Source organism: Ammospiza nelsoni, chromosome 1 (assembly GCF_027579445.1).
Source record: "Ammospiza nelsoni isolate bAmmNel1 chromosome 1, bAmmNel1.pri, whole genome shotgun sequence".
Lineage (NCBI taxonomy): Eukaryota > Metazoa > Chordata > Aves > Passeriformes > Passerellidae > Ammospiza > Ammospiza nelsoni.
This window is the reverse complement of record NC_080633.1, coordinates 147,177,265-147,199,517: the sequence shown is the minus strand read 5'-3', so window position 1 is coordinate 147,199,517 and position 22,253 is coordinate 147,177,265. Positions and strand designations below refer to the sequence as shown.

The following is a 22,253-nucleotide window of genomic DNA, read 5'->3' as shown; positions in this document are numbered from 1 at the left end:
GTTTCTGAATGTATAGATGAAGGTAGCATGTGCATTATTATTTTTCTCTGAGATAAGGTGTGTGAATGCAGTCAGTAGCACAAAACACTGTGGAATGGGCAAGAACAGCGTGTTCTCTGCCTAGGATTCTCTATAATAGTCTCTGTAATATTCCCCATAACTTTTTGCATAATCACAGAATCACTAAGTTTGGAAAAGACATCCAAGGTCATGGAGTCCAACTATTAACTCAGCATGACCATGTTCAGCACTAAACCATGTCCCCAAGTGTCACATACTCAGACCTTGTGAACACTTCCTGGAAGGCTGAGTCCACTGCTTTCCTGCACAGCCTGTTCTGGTGGTTGATCACCTTTTCAATGAAGAAATTTTCCTAATATCCAATCTAAGCCTCCTCTGGCACAACTTGAAGCCATTTCCTCTCACCCTGTCTCTTGTTACCTGGGAGAAGAGGCCAACCCCCACCTGGCTGCAGCCTCCTGTCGGGCAGTTGCAGAGAGTGAAAAGGGTCTTTTGGATCCTCTGCTCCAGGCTGGGCACCCCCAGCTCCCTCAGCTGCTCCTCACACTTGTGCTGCAGACCCTTCCCCAGCTCTGCTGTTCTCTGCACCCTCTCCAGCCCCTCAATGTCCTTCTTGTAGTGAAAGGCCCAAACCTGAGCACAGGGCTTGAGGTGTGACCTCAGCAGTGCTGAGTACAGGGGGACAGTCCCTGCCCCGCTCCTGCTGGCCACATTAACTTTAATAATGTGTCAAGGTGCCATTTGCCTTCCTGCCCACCTGGGCGCATTCTGGCTCATGTTCAGCCACTGCTGACCCACAGCTCCAGGTCCTTTTCTGCCAGGCATTTTTCCAGCCCCTCTGCCCCCAGCCTGGAGCACAGCATGGAGCAGTTGTGACCCAAGGGCAGGACCTGGCACTTTGCCTTATGGAACCTCACACAACTGGCCTCAGTCCATTGATCCAGCCTGTCCAGATCCCTCTGCAGAGCCCTCCTGCTTTATACCAGGGCATGAGGTGTTTTTTTGCTCTTCTGTTCTTTTCCTAATGTTTCTTTTATATTCTGGTTGATTTTTTTGGACTCCTGCTTACTATTAAACTTAGGTTTTCAGGTAAATATTTAGAAATACAGACAGATCTTTCTTGTACTCTAAGAGTCAATTTAAAACCCATCATTTTATCAGTATTTTTTTTTTTTTTCTTCAATGCACTGTCACCCATGTTCTTAGAGCTGGATGGAAGATTTTATTGAAGGTCTTTTAATCTTCCAGAAATATAATACCTGCTTCTGCATGTCAGAGACAGTTCAAAATAGATGGCTAAAATTCACAAACAGCTTTAGCTGCAGGTTCTTCTCCCTTAGTCTTTGACATTTTACCTAGTACGTACAGGTTTTTGGTTTTTTTTAACTTTTATCCATGTATTTTCCAACTTGAAATTACTTATCTGTTTTTTTAATGCTTCTGAGATATTTCTGTAGTTTTAAAGTTTATACCACTGCCTCACGTTTTTAATTTCTTGCTTAGCACTCTGTGACATCTGGTTAATAGCCAGATGTTTTCACTTTGCACTGTGGCTGCAATGGAGTTAATTTCTCCATAGCAGCTCATATAATGCAGTGGTATATATTTTTGACCAAAATAATGTTTTGGCTATTGCTAAAATATGCTAAGCATGAAAATATTGAAAATATATAGTTATTCTGTGTGATATTCTCTATTCAAAGAAATCTAACATATGTTTTGAGCTGGATCTCAAATATTCATAGAGGTCTCCAAGTAATAAAATGTTCTGCTGTCTTTTATAGGTCGACAAGAAAAGTGCTGAAATCCCTAACATCACCAGCATTTAAAGGAAATAAATCACTAGAAAACTCTAGTTGGAGCTAGGCTTGAAACTTCACTGAAACTGCACATGTATTGGTCAGAGGAATAGCTGGTAGATGCAGAGGGCCTCTGCTGTTCCTTGCTTTTGTAATGAGTGACCTGCACTGATCTCTGAGATCAGTGACTCACTGATGGTTCTCCTGCTCTTTCCAGAGTCACCAGGCCCTGTTGGTTACTGACATTTTCTGTGCCTCTCATTTGATCCTTTAAAGCATAACGATTGCCTTCACCTTGTGGGCCCAGTCACTAAAACAAGCAAAACAAACAAAAAAAATGTGTCCTTTTTTTCAAATCTGGAGGGTTGAGCCTGCCTGGACTCCAGGGTGCCCAGGAAGCAGCTCCTCAGCTGGACTGGAAAGAGAAAATACAACAAAAGGCTTGTGAGGAGAGATCACTCACCAGTTATATCACAGGAAAAACAGACACAGCCTGGGCAAATTAACTTATTAAATCAGAGCAGGGTAATGAGGAATAAACCCAAACCTCCATCAGAGAAGCCAAACTGTATCCCCTCTGCTACCAAAACATGGCCACACAAAGCCAATGCAGCACAGGATTAAAACTGTACACTGTATTTCCAATTTCTTCATGTACACGCTTAGTAAATATATTTTTTCACAGAGTGCTTATTTGCCTAAGCAGGTTGCTGGTTTGCAAGCCAAATTGTGTGTACAGTTATTTCTGTTTCTTTTTGGTTAAACAAAATTAACAGTTCTGGCTAATGGTTTGGGTCTGGCTGCAAAATACAAGTGAGAACATTTAATGGCTGAGGAATGGCATTTGGGTGGAAGACAGATTACAGTTCCTTCTCTGGAGTGAGCCATTTAATCCTCCTTTAGTGGGAGCCTACATATATCTTAAAGATGTCACGTTTGGCCTTAGTTTAAAATGGTTTTGCCATCAGCTGGATTCTAATTAAAATTAATTCTTCCTGCAAGTAGAATGTCATTGTCTGCGGGAGAAACAATTGCCTGTGTTAATTTCAAATGGTCAGTTCACTTTTGTTTTTTTCCAAGCTGCTGTCCTGCTGCTATAAAATATCACTTCTTAGAGACTAAAAAATAGTAATTTGAATGAAGAGTAGTTTAAAAACATGCCAGTTAAGGCTGTGTAGCTGTGCCTGTGAAATGTCCTACATCCAATTACAAATGCTGAGAGCAATCCCTTCAGTTAATAACTCCAGCAGAATCCTGGGACAGGTGAAGGATGCAGTTCAGTGGGACTCTGGAAGCCCTGATTAATTCAGAGCTGGCAGGAGCTCTGCTGATCACAGCCCTGACCATTCCTGGATTGGGTTTGAGGCTGCTCAGTTTTGTGTTCCTTGCACAAACACGAGCGGCATTGAAACGCCTGGTGCTGGGGAGGGCGCTCTGTCCATCTGTCTGTCTTGGATCCAGGTGCCAGCTGACAATGGGAGGTGCAGAGTGAGACAGCTGGTCTAAACAAACCTGTTCAGGAACAAGCAAAGGCTTTTACTGCCTGGAGAAACTCAGCTATTCAAGTGGCATATACTCCATTTTCTCATAAATCATCTTAAAATTATCCTTTCTATGTTCCTTTAAATATTCCTTTATAACCCATGGTAGTTATTATACAGAAGAACTCTCCTAGTTGACATGGACAAAGCATTTATTTGACACTCTAATCCATGATCCTAACAGGGAAGGAATTTTTTTTCCAGGAAGGCAGGTAAATACTGATGAGATGGCCACATTCTGTAGAAAGGCTGTTTGAGCCCTGTGGTCAAAGTTGAAGCTCTTTTTCATTAAAACATACTTTTGTGTCCCTTTCAGTCCTTTCCTAAAACATACCTTCCACTTCAGGGTTTTTTTGGTGTACAGAGTTCAGAAACAAAGCAGCTGTCATTGAGAGTTAAGGTGTTTGTTCATTTGGTGATTTGATAGGGAGTGTTGGTTTGAAGGATTTTTAAGTCTCAGGTTACACACAGACCACCAAATCGTTCTGTTTGTAGCAAAATGTGTTGTAGATGTGTACACCCCAGCTCCTTATCAACAAATTGTTTCTGGAAGATGTTTCTGGAAGTCTGTTTCTCTCAGATACAGTGGAATGGGGCTACTACCATCAACAGGCATCAAATTAGTGAATAAATTTTAATGTTTAGGTATCAGGCATCAATTAGATCACTGTAGAAAGAGGATTTTTTTTTTTTTTAATTTTAGGTATCACATGAGGATGAGAATGTTCTTACACATCCTCAGCACTAGTAGCAGATGTGTGGTCAGGAAATCAGTGGAGTTTTCTCATTGCTGTTTCTCACCAATCTATGTGTGGGTTTTTTTTGTGTTAGCTGAGATTGCACAGCACTCAGTAGCTGCCTCACACCTTTGCTCATACTGAATGTAATTCTCCTGTTAGGGGATGGGTGTTTTCAGCTCATACTGAGAAAGTTGAGATATTTTTTGTCATATAGGCAGTTGAGATTCAGTTTTTTGTTTGAAGTACTTACCAGCTTTGGGTTTTGTAGGAAATTTTTTTTTGTATGGCCATAATTTTTAGTGCTTAGCCTACATGCACAAATATTCTACATGTATGAAACAGCTCCATTTTAACAAAGAAGTATTTTTATATTGAAATGCTGTATGCTGTTTTTAAGTCTTTTCAAATAGTATTTGTGATCTGTTTTGAAATTAGGGAGACAGTCAGCAATGTTTGTTGTAATTCATGTCTTCACCTTGACCCTTGGTTGGACTGGAAGAACTGCCAAACTGATCTGCCTGACAGAGGCAAGTCAGGAAAGAAAAACAATGTGAAGCATTTGTTGGCTACTGTGGTCATAGTTGTTCACTAACATGGATCACAAACAAACTCAAATCTGTGGTTCTCCTTTTTTTAGTAGAATTCCAATACTCAAAAGTTAATAGAGTTTCATATTAAGATGAAAAGGTAATAAATGGTTTTGTTATTTGTCTTCAGCCACTTTACTTCATCAATTAACTGATTGATGGTTAGAATCCTTCTAATGGTTAAAAAGGAGAGTTTAGGAGTAAGATGCTTGGATTCCATTCATATGTCTGCTAGGAACTACATGATCCTAGCAACGTGGACAAAATTCCATTCCCCTCATCAGAGCTTTTATTCCAATATATGGTTCTGGATTTCTTTTAGCTAAAGCATGTTTATGTCCATAGGTATATAAAATCTTTTGGGGCTTTGTTCTAATGCTTTTCAGTTTTGCTTACTGCCCACTGAACAAAAGCAGAGTAATTAGTTAATTAATTAAGCCAGTATGTGAAGTACCCTCAGGGAAACAATTCAATAAGCAGATTACATTCTCAGGCACATGGTGTGGCTCTTGGGGACAGTCCTGGGCAGGGCCAGGAGTTGGACTCCATGATCCTTGTGAGTCCCTTCCAACTCAGTTTATTCTGTGATTCTGTGTATTCAGATTGTTTATGAGAAGACTTTCTTGTGTTGGTAGCCTGGTCCTGCTGAGAAATTTGTGATAATTCATTTTATTCTTGCTAATAAACTAACAGAGGCTGTTTAATGGGCAAAATGTGAAAATATATGTTTGTTTTATAGAATCACTAAGATTGGAAAAGAACTTTAAGATAGAGTCTGACTGTTTCCTTACACCCCTGCTCAGCACACCAAAAGAAACCACTGCACAAGTGGGTTCTGTTTGAAGGGGATTTTTCTTTATCTTCAAATATCCCTTTCAAGTATTGCAGAAAAATATCAGTGTTAGAACTGCTTTTAGTATAAATGAATAATTTACAACTATATTAAGGAGTTAAATGGGGACATTATGAAATTCTTTATACCTATAAAGCAGCAATATTTTTCAAAATCATAGAAGTCCACAGAGAAGAACCTAGTTGAGAAGAGGCGTAGATCAAGGAATTTTTGTAATGCAGTTGGAAAAACCATTAGTAGGTGTTGAAAAGCTGGGGGCTCTCTATGCAGAGGAGCTGGAAGCTGGGCAGAATCATGGCTGGCTGTGTTTGAATTCAGTTTGGTTTTTCATTGTTTCTCATTCTGGAGACTCTAAATATGAATTCCAGGCTTACAGTTTACTGCCAGTTGTCAGCATACAGATTACTGTCTCAGGATTGCCTGAGAAAGCTAAACTTTTTCCTGCACGCCTTGTTTCTTTCTGGTTCTGTGTCTAGTAAAGAAATTTTGGTTTATGCAGGTTATGTGATCAGCCCTACCCATGCTGCTTTAGCTTCTGCTTGTGCCCTTCATTTTTGTAAGGAACAGCCAGGACACTTCAAACCTTTGTTCCATTAGATTCAGGCCACAGAGACAGTCTTTGTTTCAATCTCAGCTGAGTATTTACAAAATATTTCTGGAATTAGAACAGCTGCTTCCATGTTGTATATGTTTTCACTCCTTCTGCTGTTTGCATGACAAGTCTGGACACACTGCAGCTTTGCTCTTACTGGTTTTTTATTTATATTTTGTTTTCCTATCTCATTATGGCAACTACAGCATATTTTATATATACATGGAATTATTCACTCTGGAGATTGAATCAACTGATGTAGATTGAGAGAGGAAAAAAAGAAAAATTCACTGGGTTTAATTATAATTCTCTTCCATTAGTTTCTTCTTTCCTTGTTCATGGCCTCTGGAACATTTGCATAATGCCTTGATTTGCTGACTGTTTTTTCTTGTTTGCATCTTCTACCATTTCATCTAAGAAATTTTATTTGTATAAACTTAAGAGTTCTCTGGTTCTTTATCTATACTACTAATTATTTATCTATAGAGACACTTGTTTTCTGGTTGTTTTTTTTTTTTACTTTTATTATTTAGAATTTTAGTAAATGAATTCCCCATTTGTTTTAAAAAAGAAATCAGCTGATTACTGGCTATTCATTGGTATCTCAGAAGAGTGTTTTGTATACAGCTGTTGTGTGGCTTTCTAGTTAACAGGTTGAAAACTTATCCTATTTAAGAGGTTGAAGACATTCTGAACAGCAACAGGGAATGATTTGGAAGTGCAGGCCTTCAAAATGTGGAGTTACATGTCAGGGTTAGGTTGAACCAAAGAACTATTTTGAACTCTAATTATTTTTGAATCCACACTAAAAAAGAAAATTATGTTTCTGGCTGTTGACTTACAATACCAGAAGTGGAAGAAGATCTAATCCGAAGAGATTGTCAAAAGACTTACCCTTAAATAAGATGGATAATGAAGCCTGTACTGGAAAAAATAATCCTAAAATTTTCAGAACAATTAAATATGGAAAAGGGAAAAATAAATTGTTTATTAATTGCAAAATCATGAGAACTTCGACAAAGTTTGTAGCATTCACAATAATGTGAATGAATTTAGACACACATGTTTCTGAGAGTTCATTTTTTAAATTTTGATTTTTTTTCTCCTTTATTTTCTTTGTTTGTATAAGTCTCATACTAGTTTTATAAAATAGAGGGGAAAAACTTCCCCTAAGGGATCATGCAGCACATCATGTTTTGATAACATCTTTCTTTCTACTGTAGCATGAATTTTCTCCCCATTTGTTCTTTCAGTGTTAGGAACTGTTACCTGCATTGCTTTTGTACATAGTTACCTTCTTTTTGGTGTTTGCTCTTTAGGTAATGATTCTGACGTTGACCTTGACAGGAAGGAAGATGAGCGAGAAAAAACTCCCAAGAGGCCCAGAGCTCAGAAAACAGAGAAAACAGCATCAACTAAGGAGACTGAGCAGGTTTCAGGAGCTAAAAATCCTATTATAAGTGTGGTTTTGACAGCCCATGAAACTATTCCAGGTAATCAAAATCACCAATTATATAATTTTTTTAAGTTATGCTGACACTGTATGAAACATTCACTGGTCTAAGACAAAATTGCTTAGAATATTTAGTGTATGAAAAATATTTAGCATTATTTGATTATCTTGATAGAGTGTTAACATCTGGCAGCTATGTAATTGTAGAACTTCAGTCACATTTCTACATAGGTACAAGAAATGCTGGACCTGGCTGTAGTTAACCTCAGTTACTGCATTAACATCAGCTATGTTTAGTCTGTGAATAGTTTTAAGAAGAAAATGCTAAAACACTGACCAGAGAACAGAAAAGTGTATATATATTTGAAAATCAAATTCTATGTTATGATTAGAGGATTCAAACAATTTAAACTTAGATTTGCATTTGAGTGTTTATATAAACCATTACCTTGTTATAAGCCATTAACCATTCTGACTGTCAGAATCCCTTTTTTATAATTCTGTGCATTATTTTCAGCTTTGTAGCTTTATTTTCTCCTTTTCATTGTTTCTAACCTTTCTGAGCATTTGTTTTGCTTACAACTATCAGAACAACTTTAAGGTCTTCATTTTGTTGTGGTGGGCTGGAAGCTAGCAGGATTCTCTGTGTTTTTAATATCTTTTGATACTGATATCTGTGATATGCTGGTTCAGGGACTCATGGAGGTGTAAGTAAATTAACACCTTCAGGTGTTAATTTATGGATAGAGACAAACCTCCCTTCCTCAGGGATTTTGGAAAGAGCCATAAGTGGAGATTCCCCTCTCCTGGTGCTAAATTTTATGCACTTTGTAAGAATTTTTATCTTAGACGTTTACATTTCTGGCAAGGACTACAAGAATTTCCAAGAGGGCAAGGAAAGACATGGTGGATAATGCAATCAAAGATCCATTTCCTCACAAAACTGCCCTAAAAAGGCAAATGAAATAATAGTAAATATAGATAATGAAACAAATGTATGAAGCATGTGATGCAGGATAAGAATGTAAATCTAGTGGATGTTGTTGCCTTAATTACTACCTAGTAAAATTTTTCTTTGTAAAACCAAAATTTTGGGCTTTCTTGCACATATGCTTTTTGAGATACTCAAAATAGTAAAATAACTTAAACTTTGGAGGAACTTGGGCATAGTATGTCAAATATTTAGAAGGCTTTAATGAACCAAAGGGATTTAGGGTCAAGTATGAAGCTGCAGCAGTTTTTTAAGATCCTCTCATCTCTTTGACTGATAATTAATAATCTTGTTACATTCAAGTTCCCAGCTAAATTATGTGTAGTAAAAAAGTCAGTACTCTTCAAAAAGTTATAAATTACCACCCAACTTTTCAGAATTTGGAAATTCTAGAAGAAACTGTATAAGTGATTAAAGATTCAATAGAAAATATTTAATGCAAATATAATATAATTTATTTTTCATTGATTTTCCTTCTATTTTTTTCCCATTAATTTTCACAATCTAACTATATCTTAATGTCACCAGCAATTCTTAGACAGTTCCCCTTGCTCAGTAATACTTAAATGTCTGGAGATTTTAATAAAGGTCTTTCACATTCTTTTTCATAGTAATTTTTCTGGAGATTTATCTTGTGCTGAAGAGATAAGTTATTGCTGTAGACTGCTATTAAAAAATATAAATAGTTCTCCCTTCTCTTCTACTTCCTTTGTACTAGACCATCTGTGAAATTAAGTTGAAAATAAAGTTTGAAGTTCCTTAAACACTATCTAAACTTAATCCTTTCTCTGCAAGCATTAACAATCTGTACCCATCTGTTACCTAGTTTTGAGGGTTCATGGAAATATCCCTTTTTGTGTCCACTACAGTAAAATTCTGTTCATTACAGTAAAATTCTATTCTGACAAATAGAAAAATAGAGAAGCCCTTAAAAATTAGCTGTATTTTATCCCCAGTACTAAGAAACTACTTAGACTGTATTTTTCTCCTCCTAAATAAATGATTATTTTAGAACTATTGCATTGACACTTTGCTGTAACTTTGCTAAGCACTAATGAGGTTTGGGACAATGCTTTGTATCATTTAGATTATGACTAAATGGATGTTTTCAAAATCCCTTTGAGCAAAGAGGATCAGTCAGTTTTTTACTTCCCAGAGAGGACATTTGGGCAACTTTGATTTTCCCTGGTGTTCTTCTTCTGTAATGTTTTCTTAGGAGGCATATGAAAGGTAATAGATTTACAGCTGTAGAAATCTGAGAGCTGGCATTAACTCACAGAGTAAATACAATTTGAATAAAAGTTGTAGTTTCTTTTTTTAGTGCAGGCCTTGAAGTTCCTTGATAGGCTGGAGAGCTGAGCATGGGCAAAGCTCCTGCAGGGCAAGGCCAAGCACAGGGTCTTGCCCCTGGACATGGAGGGATAGGATAAGGGGAAACAGCTTCAAACTGAAAAAGGGCAGTTTTAGATTAGGTTGTAGGAAGAATTTCTTCACTGTGAGGTTGGTGAGGCCTGGAAAAGTTTGCTCAGAGAATTTGTGGCTGCCCCAGCCCTGGAAGTGTTCAAGGCCATGAATGGGGCATTGAGCAGTCTGGTCTAGTGGAAGGTGTCTCTGCTCACAGCAGGCAGGTTGGAATTTGGTGACCTTTGAGGTCCCTTCCTACCCAAACCTCCCCATGATTTTATAACTGGAGGGATGTGGAGACCTTCAGGAGAAGGAGTGCTGAGTTCCTGAGCACACCAAGGCATCAGATCAAACACGGGACAGTTTTTTGTAAGCGTCACAATTAAGAGAGGGAATAACTACAATTATATGCACTTCTGAAAATTGTTTTGAATGGCAGACATTTTTTTAGTCTGTTTTTAAGAACAAGTGAATAAATTTGTCCAAATATTCCATCTTCTGGGGTTTTAATGTCTTTTGTTTCCCATGTTTAAATTCTGTAAATTATCAAGGTGTCAAAAACCAATTTATTATTCTTGCTCAGTTAGTTTGATTCAGGAGAGATGTGAACATTTAAATTACTGTTTTATGTAAATTCTGTAATATTTTAAAGACAGCTTGTTACTAGATTAGTTTTAAGTTCCTATGAAGATGGTCAGTGGTAGATTATTGTTTTGTTTATTGGTTTTCAAGAAAAACAAAAACAGCATGAAGTATTCGGTTTCTTGAGAATAATTATTTTTTGTTTTCTAAAGGAGTTGGATTTTTTTTTCAACTACAAATTCTTAATACAGCACTGAGAAGGCTTTTCTCTCCCTGATTTCCACTGTCCATAAAAGTCCACCTGAGTTCTCATGCCACTGTGTGAAGGATTCTGTCTGTAATCTATGAACACTTAGATCCTTCTTCCATCAAAATTTTTGGGCAGTGGGGAAGAAATGGAAGAATATAATTTTACTTACTATTTTGGGACTGACTTAGTTTAACTAGTGGCAGTCTTTTTTGTGTACAATAATTTCTGTTCTGTAGCTCATGGAATGATGGTTGTAGGTTTATGACACATCTGAATGGATTTACTATCAGACAAAATGATCCTCCTGGGGAAAGGAGGAGGACTGGGACTGCCCCTTCTCAAAGTATCCTGGTCAGTAAATACAGACTGCTGTCCCAAGCAGGTGCTGTTCTCCAGCTCCAGCTTTCTGTCCTTTGAACCATTGTGCCTGTTGATTCATTTCTGTAGTGAAACACACTAGAAAATTAATAATGTATTTGCAGAAGGAGAGATTTTAGGCAGATCCCCTCTCTAACCCTATTCCTGTACTCCTGTGCTGGTACTTTTCAGGCATCACCAACATGTAGGTGAATGGAGGGCCAGGGAAAAGATGCTATTCTTATGCTGACTTACAGCAAATATTGAATTAGGCAAGGTTAGGAAAATGAAGCCTTTCACCTCTGAATGTGAGCAGGTGTTCATGTTGTTTGGGTTTACAGATGGATTTAGCTCAGCCAGTCTAATGTCCAGCCCTGGTGAAAGGAGGAATGTTCATCCTCCCACACATGGGTCTGCATTTCGATTTTGGTCTAAATTTAAATGGGTTCTTCTCAGGGTGTTAAATGGTCCTTTTGCCTTTTTTTTTAGCTTTATTTTGAGGGTTAGAGGTAGCTTTGTATGGAGAGCTTTGGCATTATGGGTAGGGTTGGTTTCTGATGACTTTGAGAACTGTATTTCTATGGATCACACACATTTGGAGCACATTTCACAAGATATTGTGGAAGCTGGAAAAACACATTGCTTCAAAAGAGATTGAAAGAAACAAATATTCACTTCATATCCATAGCTTATTTTATTTTATTATTCATTATTCATTATTTTAACTGTACAGACCAGAGTTATGGTCTGTACAGTTGAAATCTATTATGTACACCTACATTATGAAGATTTTTTTTATATTTTAACTTCAGTTAAAGTTCTTTTTTAAAACAAGAAAAGTTGGTCTAAAGGCAGAATGCAGCATCTCTATAGGAAAGAAAAAAGACACTTATTGTGTAAAGTCTCATGGATTCTGACAGTTTTTTGCATTAGATTAGTTCTGACAGGTGTTTGCATTGGATTATCATATTTAATATGTATCAATTAATTTGTCTAAATCCTATCTTGAATGCATTTATATTTTCAGTTTCTGTGACATTATGCAGTAATTGTTCCATAACTTAATTAAATGTGGGGTGAAAGTACATATTCCTTCAGTTTAAGTCTGCACTGAACTTTTATTTTTTGTGGGTTGCAAGATAATGATTATTCACACTTTTTTTTCTGCAGTATTGCTAATTACAAAGGTTTTTCTGATATTTCACTTTCGGTTACCTCTTTTCCAAGCCGAAGGTCTCCCCCTTTCCAAACAAAATACTTTGGATTTTTTCTTTGTTACTGTTTTCTGAAGTTCTTCTTTATCCTTGTTTTGTGATCCATACTTGAAGCTTTAGGACATTTACAGAATTTAGTTGAATTAACAGGAATTAGGTTGATGTTTTTTCCTGGTTTATTTCTGATCCATTCCTAATAATTCCATTCCCTTTTAGACTGTTGATAAGTATTGGAGAACTCTGTAGTGAAGGACAGGCTGCTTTTTCAAGGGACAGACTGTAAGACACTGGAGGCCATCTGAGTTTAAGGCAGAGATGAGGCTCACTGGGTAATGCTTATCTGTAGCAACTGCTGTCAGAATGACATGAAGAACTCAAATCTTATTCTTCTGAAGGCGGATTTACTTAGGTGATATTGACTGAAAAGAGGAAAGCAAAAGGCATAAATAAAGTCTAGTAAACTAAAGTCGATTCTGCCTTTAAAACAGAGATATGATTGTGCTGGAGGAAGGATTTTTGCAAAAGAACTTATCAGTACAGTAAACTTCTTTTTTTTTACCCTGATATTTATATGCTTTGACTTCTTGAAATGATTGCCTAGAGAAGCAGGAAAACCTTTATCTTCCTTATTGGCATTTGATTTTTTTAATAAAAAATAAGACCTTGCATGTGTTTGCCTTGTTCTTAGGCATTTCCCTCACCTGAATACTGAGGGCATTCTTTTGGGATTTGGGACATGTGGTGGCTAGGCTGGGCAGAGCCTAGAAACCAATTTTCTCACTTCCTGGGCATGTGCTGTGGTCATTAGTTTGTGATCTAGTGGTGATTGCAGTGGCTGCTGGTCTGTTGGCACCCTCATCCCAGGTGGATGGAGGCATCTAATCATTATTAATGCTCCCTGTCTTCCAAGGGTGGGAAGTAGCAACCTCCCACTAGGGGCCATGATTGCCTTTTGTGAGCAGGTACTTCATCAGCATGACTGCAAATCTGAATCTCCCTCTTCAAGTTTTTTAAGACATTTGTCTTTCTGTGAAATGCATAGGTAATTTAGAGGCAGTAACATGAGGATAACCTTGGAGAATTCTGCTCACTCAAAGTATGCAAAATACTGGTGAGTTAGTATTTATCTAGTGAGTATATATTCACTTCACCCAATTTAGGTGATTAAATTTTTATAGTGGTAGTATGAAAGTCTATTAAACAGTTTGGCAGTCCTTTTAGAAAATGCTCAAGCATCCTGAAATGCAGAAGGGCACAGAGGAGAGTTAGTGTGGAGCATTTAATGAGAATCTTTGTCTCACAGTCAAGAAATGGGAGGCCTAGAAGAGGCAATCATGCATATAAAGCAGTTTAAGACCTATTTTCTTTTAACTGAGTCACTCTAAATATAGAATTTGCTTCTATTTTAAGTATTGAAGTACCAGAATATTTTTCTGGTGTCTGATGTCTATTCTGTTACCTTTGTACTGAACTCACAGACTGAGCCATGGCTCCTGTGCTGTAATGACCAGGTCCCATCTCACTGGGACAGTGCAATTTGGGAGATGCAATCCTGTGGACAACCTGACATTTTTGGGAAAGGGAGGAACAGGAAGAATAGAAGCTGTAATGTTCTGGTAACATTTAGGGTAAAATCTTGGAAGACCAGTTGTTAAACCTGCAGAATGTTTAGTACAGAACTGAAAGCATTATTAAAAAAAAAAGTACTCCAGAAAAGCTGGTTTTAAATGCAACTAGTTTAGTGAGCAACAGAGCTATTACAGTTTAGTTATTCTGTTTAGTTACAGAGTTGCCTGATGTCCAGTCTGGTAGGAAAAGCTACAATAGCTTTAGGTGCTCCCATATGGCCTCTTCTTAAAATATCTCAATTTCCCACTTAAAATCACTCTGAAGGACCCACAGAATCTCTGTTTTTCTCCTTGTTGTCTACAGTATTTCTTTCCTCCATGTCCTCCTAGACTCCTCACTAAGTCTTTCACACCTCTTGTGTGAAACCACACTGTGGTTTCAGAGACTTTTTGTTAGTACTGCCTATATTTTATAAATAATATCTTCAGGACTCTGGGCTAAATGCATTCAGTATAGCTCCCTTCTGCTCCCAGTGGAGATTGAGAAGTGCACATGGAACACAGAATCAGAATATCCTGAGTTGTAAAGGCTCCACAGAGTCTGAATCCATCTCCTGGCCAGCACAGGACAGCCCCAATAATCACACCATGTGCCTGAGAGCATTGTCCAAACACTTTCTGGGCTCTGTCAGGCTTTGAGCTGTGACCACTGCCCTGGGAAGCCTTTTCCAAACATATTATTTTTATTCTGAGGGATGGCAACATGCCTCAAAATATAAGGAGTTTAAGGAAAAGCTGTACATAGTTTTAAAAATAGAGTAAATTGTCTTTTAGACTAAACTTTTCCCCAGCCTTATTTGTGGAACTGATTGAACAGCTAGGCATAATTTTTCAAAGGCTGTGGTATGAAGCAGAAACAGAAAAATTCAAATTTTATTTAGAAGATTTACAATCTTTTGAAGGTGGAAATATTTGGATGTAGGATATCCTTGTAGCAGGCATCGAGCACTATAAATAAGCCTCTGAGCTATCAGTCCTGGCAAGTTATTTAAGCAGAACTGTGGTGTAAGTACTGATGGATTCTGGAAGTGCATCCATCATAAACAACAGAAACTAAAACAGTCAAACCAATGATTACAGCGTTCATTGTTTAATTTACACTTTTATATTATAGCAATGCATGTTTCTAGTGTGAAATTTTTGATGAGCATTCCTTTCATTCTTCCTTTAGGAGCCAGAAAAATTGTTCCTCTTGAGGCTTCTCCTCATGAAAGTGAACCCAAAACTCCAGACACAACAGTGCAAGACCCATCACAACGAAAAGGATATCAAGAATATGCCATTCAGCAAACTCCATATGAGCAGGCAATGAAAACAAGCAGGTAGTTTTGAAGTACTTATATTTGTGTTCATGAAAAATAAGAATGAAGAGTTTCCCCATCCATTTTTATGAAACTGGAGTATTGTTCTGAGACCTTTAAATAAAGGAAGAGCTGAAAATTAACTGTGAATAAGCTGTATAATTTAAAATGTCTTTGAGGAATACATTTTTTTAAAAACTAAGCATTTCTGTCCATTATGAATATCTAGGGAAACACATTATGTTATGAATGTCTAATTTCAACACATTATGTTACCAAGGTTCACTGCTGTAAATATAACTTCTTGTTTGGGGTTTTTTTAGGTTGGGTCCAACTCAGCTGAAAATTTTTACATGTGAATACTGCAACAAGGTGTTCAAATTTAAACACTCCCTCCAAGCACATCTGAGGATCCATACAAATGAGAAACCTTACAAGTGTTCTTACTGCAGTTATGCCAGTGCCATCAAAGCCAACCTGAACGTCCACCTGCGGAAGCACACAGGGGAGAAGTTCAGCTGTGATTATTGCACCTTCACCTGTCTCAGCAAAGGCCACCTCAAAGTCCACATCGAGAGGGTTCACAAGAAGATTAAGCAGCACTGTCGTTTCTGCAAAAAGAAATACTCAGATGTTAAAAACTTGATCAAGCATATGAAGGAAACTCACGACCTCCAAGACAAAAAGGTGAAAGATGTTTTCGATGAGCTTCGCTTGATGACACGAGAGGGCAAAAGGCAGCTCCTCTATGACTGCCCCATTTGTGAGCGCAAATTCAAAAATGAGCTGGACCGAGACCGCCACATGCTCGTTCATGGTGATGAAAGACCCTTTGCTTGTGAGCTCTGTGGCCATGGAGCCACGAAGTACCAAGCCCTTGAACTCCATGTTCGAAAGCACCCTTTTGTGTATGTGTGTTCTGTGTGCCTGAAGAAGTTTGTCAGTTCTGTGAGGCTCCGTGCTCACATCAAAGATGTGCATGCAGATCTGCAGGAGGATTTTGTTTTTAATAGTTCCATCAACCAAAGCTTCTGCTTGCTTGAGCCAGGAGGTGACATCCAGCCAGAAGCCCTTGGTGAACAGCAGACGCAAACTGCAAATGAATCAACTGTCACAAGCACTGATGCTGTTAGCACCCCACAGCCATCTGCTTCTAAAGGTGAATCAGCAGCTGCAGATGTAAACCATGATGGTCAGCATAATGGTGATGTACAAATTGATGCAGTCCTTTCCTTAGAATTAGAAAATCCTCTGGTGAAGAGTGTAGCAGAGACACTGTGTCAGACAACAGACATAGCAGTCCCAGATATTCAGCCCTGTGTAACATCAGATTGCTTCCTGCTGAAAAATGGTACTGCTGGCCCTGAGGAGTTTAAAGATTCTCCTCCAAATGAGGAGGAAGTTACTCAATGCAGTTCTGTAAATGAGCAGTGTGAAGAAATTAATCTTTTACTATCTGAAGACAAAAGTTTAGAAGTGAGTCAGAACAACACAATGACTGAGAACCTTCCAGTTCTTGAAGAGACAATCCAATCTGTTCCTCCTGGTGAATCAGAAACAAGCAATCCACCCATTCAAAATTCAGCAGAGCCCACAGACCCTTTGGCAGCAGCAGAAGCTGGGGCAGCCACCAGCCCACAGGCAGCCTCTTCCAACACAGCCACAGCCAGTGGGGGGAATGGATCCGTGGCCTTCATGCAGATCCTGGACAGCTTGCAGAAGAGACAGATGAGCACTGAGCTGCGGGAGAGGATAAGGAAGGTTTATGGAGACTTGGAATGTGAATACTGTGGTAAGGAGAAGTGGAATTGTGTTTGGGGTTTTTTAAATCTTATGCAGTGAGCTAGCTTTTTCCTGCTCCTCCAGTTTACAGTGATATAATTGTATCTTTGCAGCAGCATTAATTTTGTAGTTCAGTATGGATTCTGGGGTCCAGTGGGATTTATTTTTTGCTATAAATATAATGTGAAATGAGTCAAATCTCCTCAAAAAAACTCACTAGTAGAATACAGCAAAGCAAGGCTCAATTATCTGTTGATGTGAAATTTGATAGAATTAGATTAGTTCTGTCCACATGCATTTCCCCAAGTCACAGCTTTCACTGGGCCAAGCACAGCAGATTTAAGCATGTGATCAGCATTAGTTCAGTCCATGCTTTAATGCTTGACCTTCATTATCAGCTTAGTATAAAATCCAATTTTTTTCATATAATGTAGGAGGATGTATAGTAATATACATTCTGTACAATAGAAACATAGATACTGGCATAATTTTGTGTCTTATTTTGAACCAGGTTCTTTGAGATGAAAATTTTAATTACATGGTATCAGATCAAGACTATCCTGACTGTAATTGGTTGGGTTTTTTGGTTTATGGAAGTGGGAATAACACACCATTCCTCTTATTCTAACTGAAAATGTTGGTGTTTACATAACTGGAAAGGAAGCAATTCAGGATGTATTTTGTAGCTTTCAATATTGAAAAGGGAAAGGAACCAAAGTCTGAAAAAACAAGATTTTGAAACATCACGTAACATTGTAAATCAGATGAATTGCTTCGAACTTTTTGGTGCCATTATGCCAAAAGAGCATAAGAGGGAGTAACATGAAAGAAAGTAAAAAAAATATTTTGACAATCTCTTTTAGCGCTCAGTTGCATTCAGATGCTTTGCATAAGAGAACAGATAAAAAGGACTTTTTCTTTAGGAAAAAGATCATTGATATGTACTGAAGTTACTCTTGTTAGGCTGTTTCAGGACATATAACATGATCTTCTTAGGCAAAGGTGGATTTGTAAATATATTTTCAGTAGTGAAGGGTCTGTAGGCAAGTTTTATCAAAGACAAAAGGGACAGGATTCAAACAGTGTGTTTTATCCTGAAAGAAAATTAGTTATTTTTTTGAATTTTCACTAAAAATTGTTTAGGAATTACTTTCTTCATGTCTAATTTGATTTTCAGGCAAGTTGTTTTGGTACCAGGTGCACTATGACATGCATGTCCGAACGCACACTCGAGAACATTTATATTACTGCTCCCAGTGCAATTATTCTTCCATCACCAAGAACTGCCTTAAGCGTCACGTCATCCAGAAACACAGCAATATTTTGCTGAAATGTCCCACAGAAAATTGTGACTACTCCACTCCAGATAAATACAAGCTCCAGGCACACCTGAAAGTTCACTCAGATCTGGTGAGTAGCAAACCAAATGTGTGTGTGTGTCTGAATTCAGTGTCTTCTTCAGTGTTTGTAATTCTGTGGCAATACTTGGAGACATAGCTCACACTATGTGTTCTCTGCACACTTCTGGGAATACCTGTCGTAGAGTAACTGGATATTTGGACCTTCTCAGAGCTGTTTCCAGGGGAATATGTCTGTATCCATTTCCTCTCTGTGGTTTTCCCAGTATTTTCAGATCCTTTGAGTGAGTAGAATAAAGTTGGTGCTCTAGTTACATTACTTCATTCTGTGAACCTGAATTTCCTTCTGTCCTGGTTTAGGGCAAATTTGTTAAAGAATCTCCAAAGGCGGGCCCCTCCAGAAAGCAAAACCCACACGGCCCCTCCCCCCAACCGGTTCGGGAAAAAATTCCTTGGAGAGAGGTGGAAAGAACCTGTTTATTTACCAGACACAGCACCCCCCAGCACACAAAATGCACAATACCCGATGACACCGCTCTGAGAAAGATGACAAAATCAGAAAGTCTCTTTAGGGGTGGTTGCTCTGTTCTCAGTCCCTCCGGCGCTGGGGCAGCTGCTGCAGCCGAACAGTGCAAACCCTCGGTGTTCCCGGGTCCCAGTCCGGAGCAGGTTCGAGATGGTCACAGAAACAGGAGAGCAGAAACAGTCCAGGAAGGAATTTGGACTGTTTACCTAGAACTAGCTAATAAGCAGAGGCCAAAGCAGAGCAGAAGCAAGAGCAGAAAAGGGAGCAAGCAAAGCAGCAAGCTGCAGCAAGAAGTGAAAAAAACCAGCCCTATGTACTGCTCGTCTCTGTGTCCCTGATAAGAGAAACCCAAACAAAACTTCCACTCTTCAGAGCCGGTCTTAAAGGCACAGAACAGATGAATGGGGATACAAGCATCATAAGGTCACCCCAGGACACCTTCCTTCATAAATAAATTACTCATGTAAAATGGAAATATGTTCTTTTTAATTACTACAGACAAAAGATATTTAAATTATTAAAAAGGATTTTTTTCCTAGTATCTCCACCTACTTGCAGTTGAACATCTAACATTTTCTTTTGTGTTGACAAACACAGAGAGATCTCATTTTAAAGGTTCCTGTCTTGTTCAGAAAGCCCTCAGAGTGCCATGTGCTGAAACCAGGCCTTGGTAGGCTGTTGGTCAGTATTTCCAACAGCTGGATTTACTTTAAAGGTATTTGGAACAGAACAACACTTCACCTCCTGCTCTTCTTAAGCAGCTACTTCTGAAGAACTTAAAAACCAAGCAGAAGAGATAACACAAAAAGGAAAAATTTCCCGTCCTTGTGTCCTTCCCTTCTGTAAATATTTGAAATTGAATCTGAATTTGTTATGAAAGGTGCAGAAAATTCATTCAAAAACTCTTTTTTGAATGTTTTTGTATTAATGATGTTTACAATGCCCATGTGATAGCAAAAATCTGTGTGATTGATGTCTAAGAACACTTAAGAAAAAAGAGTCCACAATTAGCTCTCCTTATAGCCTTCCAGAAGTACCTGGTTTTCAAGTGTGATGAATGTCCAGCAGCTTCCACCAGGTACATCATTTTCATAGTTCTAAATAGAACTGAGAAAATGGATTTCATAATTAAAAGCATTGTGATGGCACAATTTTTCAGAATCATGCTTACAGATGCTTACTGTCAAATATATTCATTTAAATGGATTGAAAAATTCATGTATTAGAATTTGCTTCGTAACTGAATTTGGCAATTCTCATATTGATCTTTGTGCCCACTGCTTGATATATTTACTCCATGCATATCTCAGGGAAAAGGACCACTTCTTCAAAACTATATTTATGCACAGTTAGATGTGGAAATCTACTTTAATTTTCATTTGAAAAATCAATTCTTAATAAATATTAAAATTTAACTTCTCTGGAGACAGAAGATATTGATATCTCAGTTCAGTTTCTTGTGTGGATGTGTATCCTGCATCACCTCCTTGCTGGCTGCATTTCAGCTGGATCCCTGCATTATTTGTAGAAGATAAATGGTGGGTATTGAAAAGCAGCTTTCCCTTCATCCTTGTATATATCACTGTACAGCCACCCACCTTGCTCTGTGTGCAGCACTCAAGTCTTGCACTGAATTTGGGATTGGTTATTCCCTGGCAGATGATGATGGAGAGTGTGAATGTGCTGCCTCTTGCCTTCTGTGTTTGCTACACATTTTTGTTACAGGGAAGATTTTTACTTTTGAAGCCTGGGAACTGAGGTGTGGCTTGATTCAAATCCAAAACTTTGTATATATTCTCTGATTTTCAGTACTCATCATTTGCTCTTAGGGTTTTTGTTGTAGATTTTTGATGTTTATTGGTATTTATTGAGCTCCTCCAAAGTTCAAACTGTGTATGAACTTTGGAGGAGCTCAATAAATGACCAATCACTTCAGTGTCCTGGGACCTAGGAAAGGGCTGGGCAGTTTCAAAGTGCTTCAGTACAATTTCTATTATGAATGAGCTCATGGTAACATTGAAGAGCAGGGTGTTGAATTAAACAATGCTGAAGTAGGTACCAGAGTTTGTTTACAACCCCCAGTGGCTTTTGCCATGCTCACTGTGCTGAGCAGATAAACATCACAGAGAGGTGTGTCTCTGAACATATTTTAAGTCTATGTATGTAATTGATACTGCAACATTATCCCCTCTATAAAACTGCACTTCAGACCCAGAACCATCACCTGTTATAAGGTGCCTGCATCTACTTTGATGCACATTTTGGAATGTAAATCATTCTTGTCTTTGGAAGGATGCTTAGAAATTCCATGATGCTGTTGAATTTTCATGTAATAGTGTAGCTGTTGGTAGGATGTGAGATGCTCAAGCTCTGGTTGCTTATTTACCCTTCCTGAGGAGAGTAAATTTGCACATGGTCACTGCTCTGGCTGTAGAGCAGTGCTGCTGAGCAGTCAAGAATGCAAGGTACTGCAAAGGGAAGCAGTTAACAAAAACATCTCTGGTGTAATGATCAGGCACTCAGTTGGAAAGCAGCTTTTGCTCTTAGTCCTCACTTCCATAATGAATGTCAGCTTGGCATTTGTTTTTACTAAAGTTATTTCATCGAAAATGCTTAAGTACTGTATGCAGGTGCTTGTCATTTTGTGAGCTGAGTTCTGCTTCTTGCCAGACTTCAGAAAAATCTGTCTAAACATCTGCATGTTTTTCTGTAGCCTCCTGCACATGTGTGCACAGCTGTCTCCTGGGTACATCACATCCTTTAGATGAGTTGCATTTTAATGGGACAACAGTTGAATGCAGGAATCTTTTGGGAAATTTTTTATTTGAACATCATGATAACTGTGGTGAAGATTCCTGGAGGTCTTCACTCCTCAGAAGTGTAACTTGGGGGTCTAATTCTGATCCCATGGATGTTAGAAATTAAATTTCTGTTGAACTGGATAGCTATGGGAGCAGGCTTTGGTCCTCTATTCCTCTACAAAATTATGCATTCAAATGTTGTGTTAATTGAGTTGTGGGAATTTTTCCTGGAAATATTCTTTGAGTGCCAATATTTAGTTGAGGATTCTAATTTTTATTTTTGTGACTGTATACTTGTATACCTACCCCTTGAATTATCTTGAAACACATGCCTCAGAGAAATAAAATTCTCTTCAGAGCACCATAAATGGGTAATGCAATATAGCTGATGCTTTCTTAGCACAATTTAAATTCATTTATATAAAGAGAAATGCATTGTGATTATTATGTAAGTGGCCTTATTTAATAAAGAA

The 22,253-nt window shown here is 38.2% G+C and overlaps 1 protein-coding gene across 1 annotated transcript in view; it reads left to right on the top strand.

The window, feature by feature from the left end:
• ZFAT (zinc finger and AT-hook domain containing) overlaps positions 1-22,253 on the top strand; it is an 86,182-nt gene that overhangs the window by 26,387 nt on the left and 37,542 nt on the right. The window contains exons 4-7 of the mRNA XM_059487855.1: positions 7,453-7,626; positions 15,184-15,334; positions 15,637-17,105; positions 18,273-18,505. Of these exons, the coding sequence (XP_059343838.1) occupies positions 7,453-7,626; positions 15,184-15,334; positions 15,637-17,105; positions 18,273-18,505 (2,027 nt within the window). The remainder of the gene's footprint in view (positions 1-7,452; positions 7,627-15,183; positions 15,335-15,636; positions 17,106-18,272; positions 18,506-22,253) is intronic.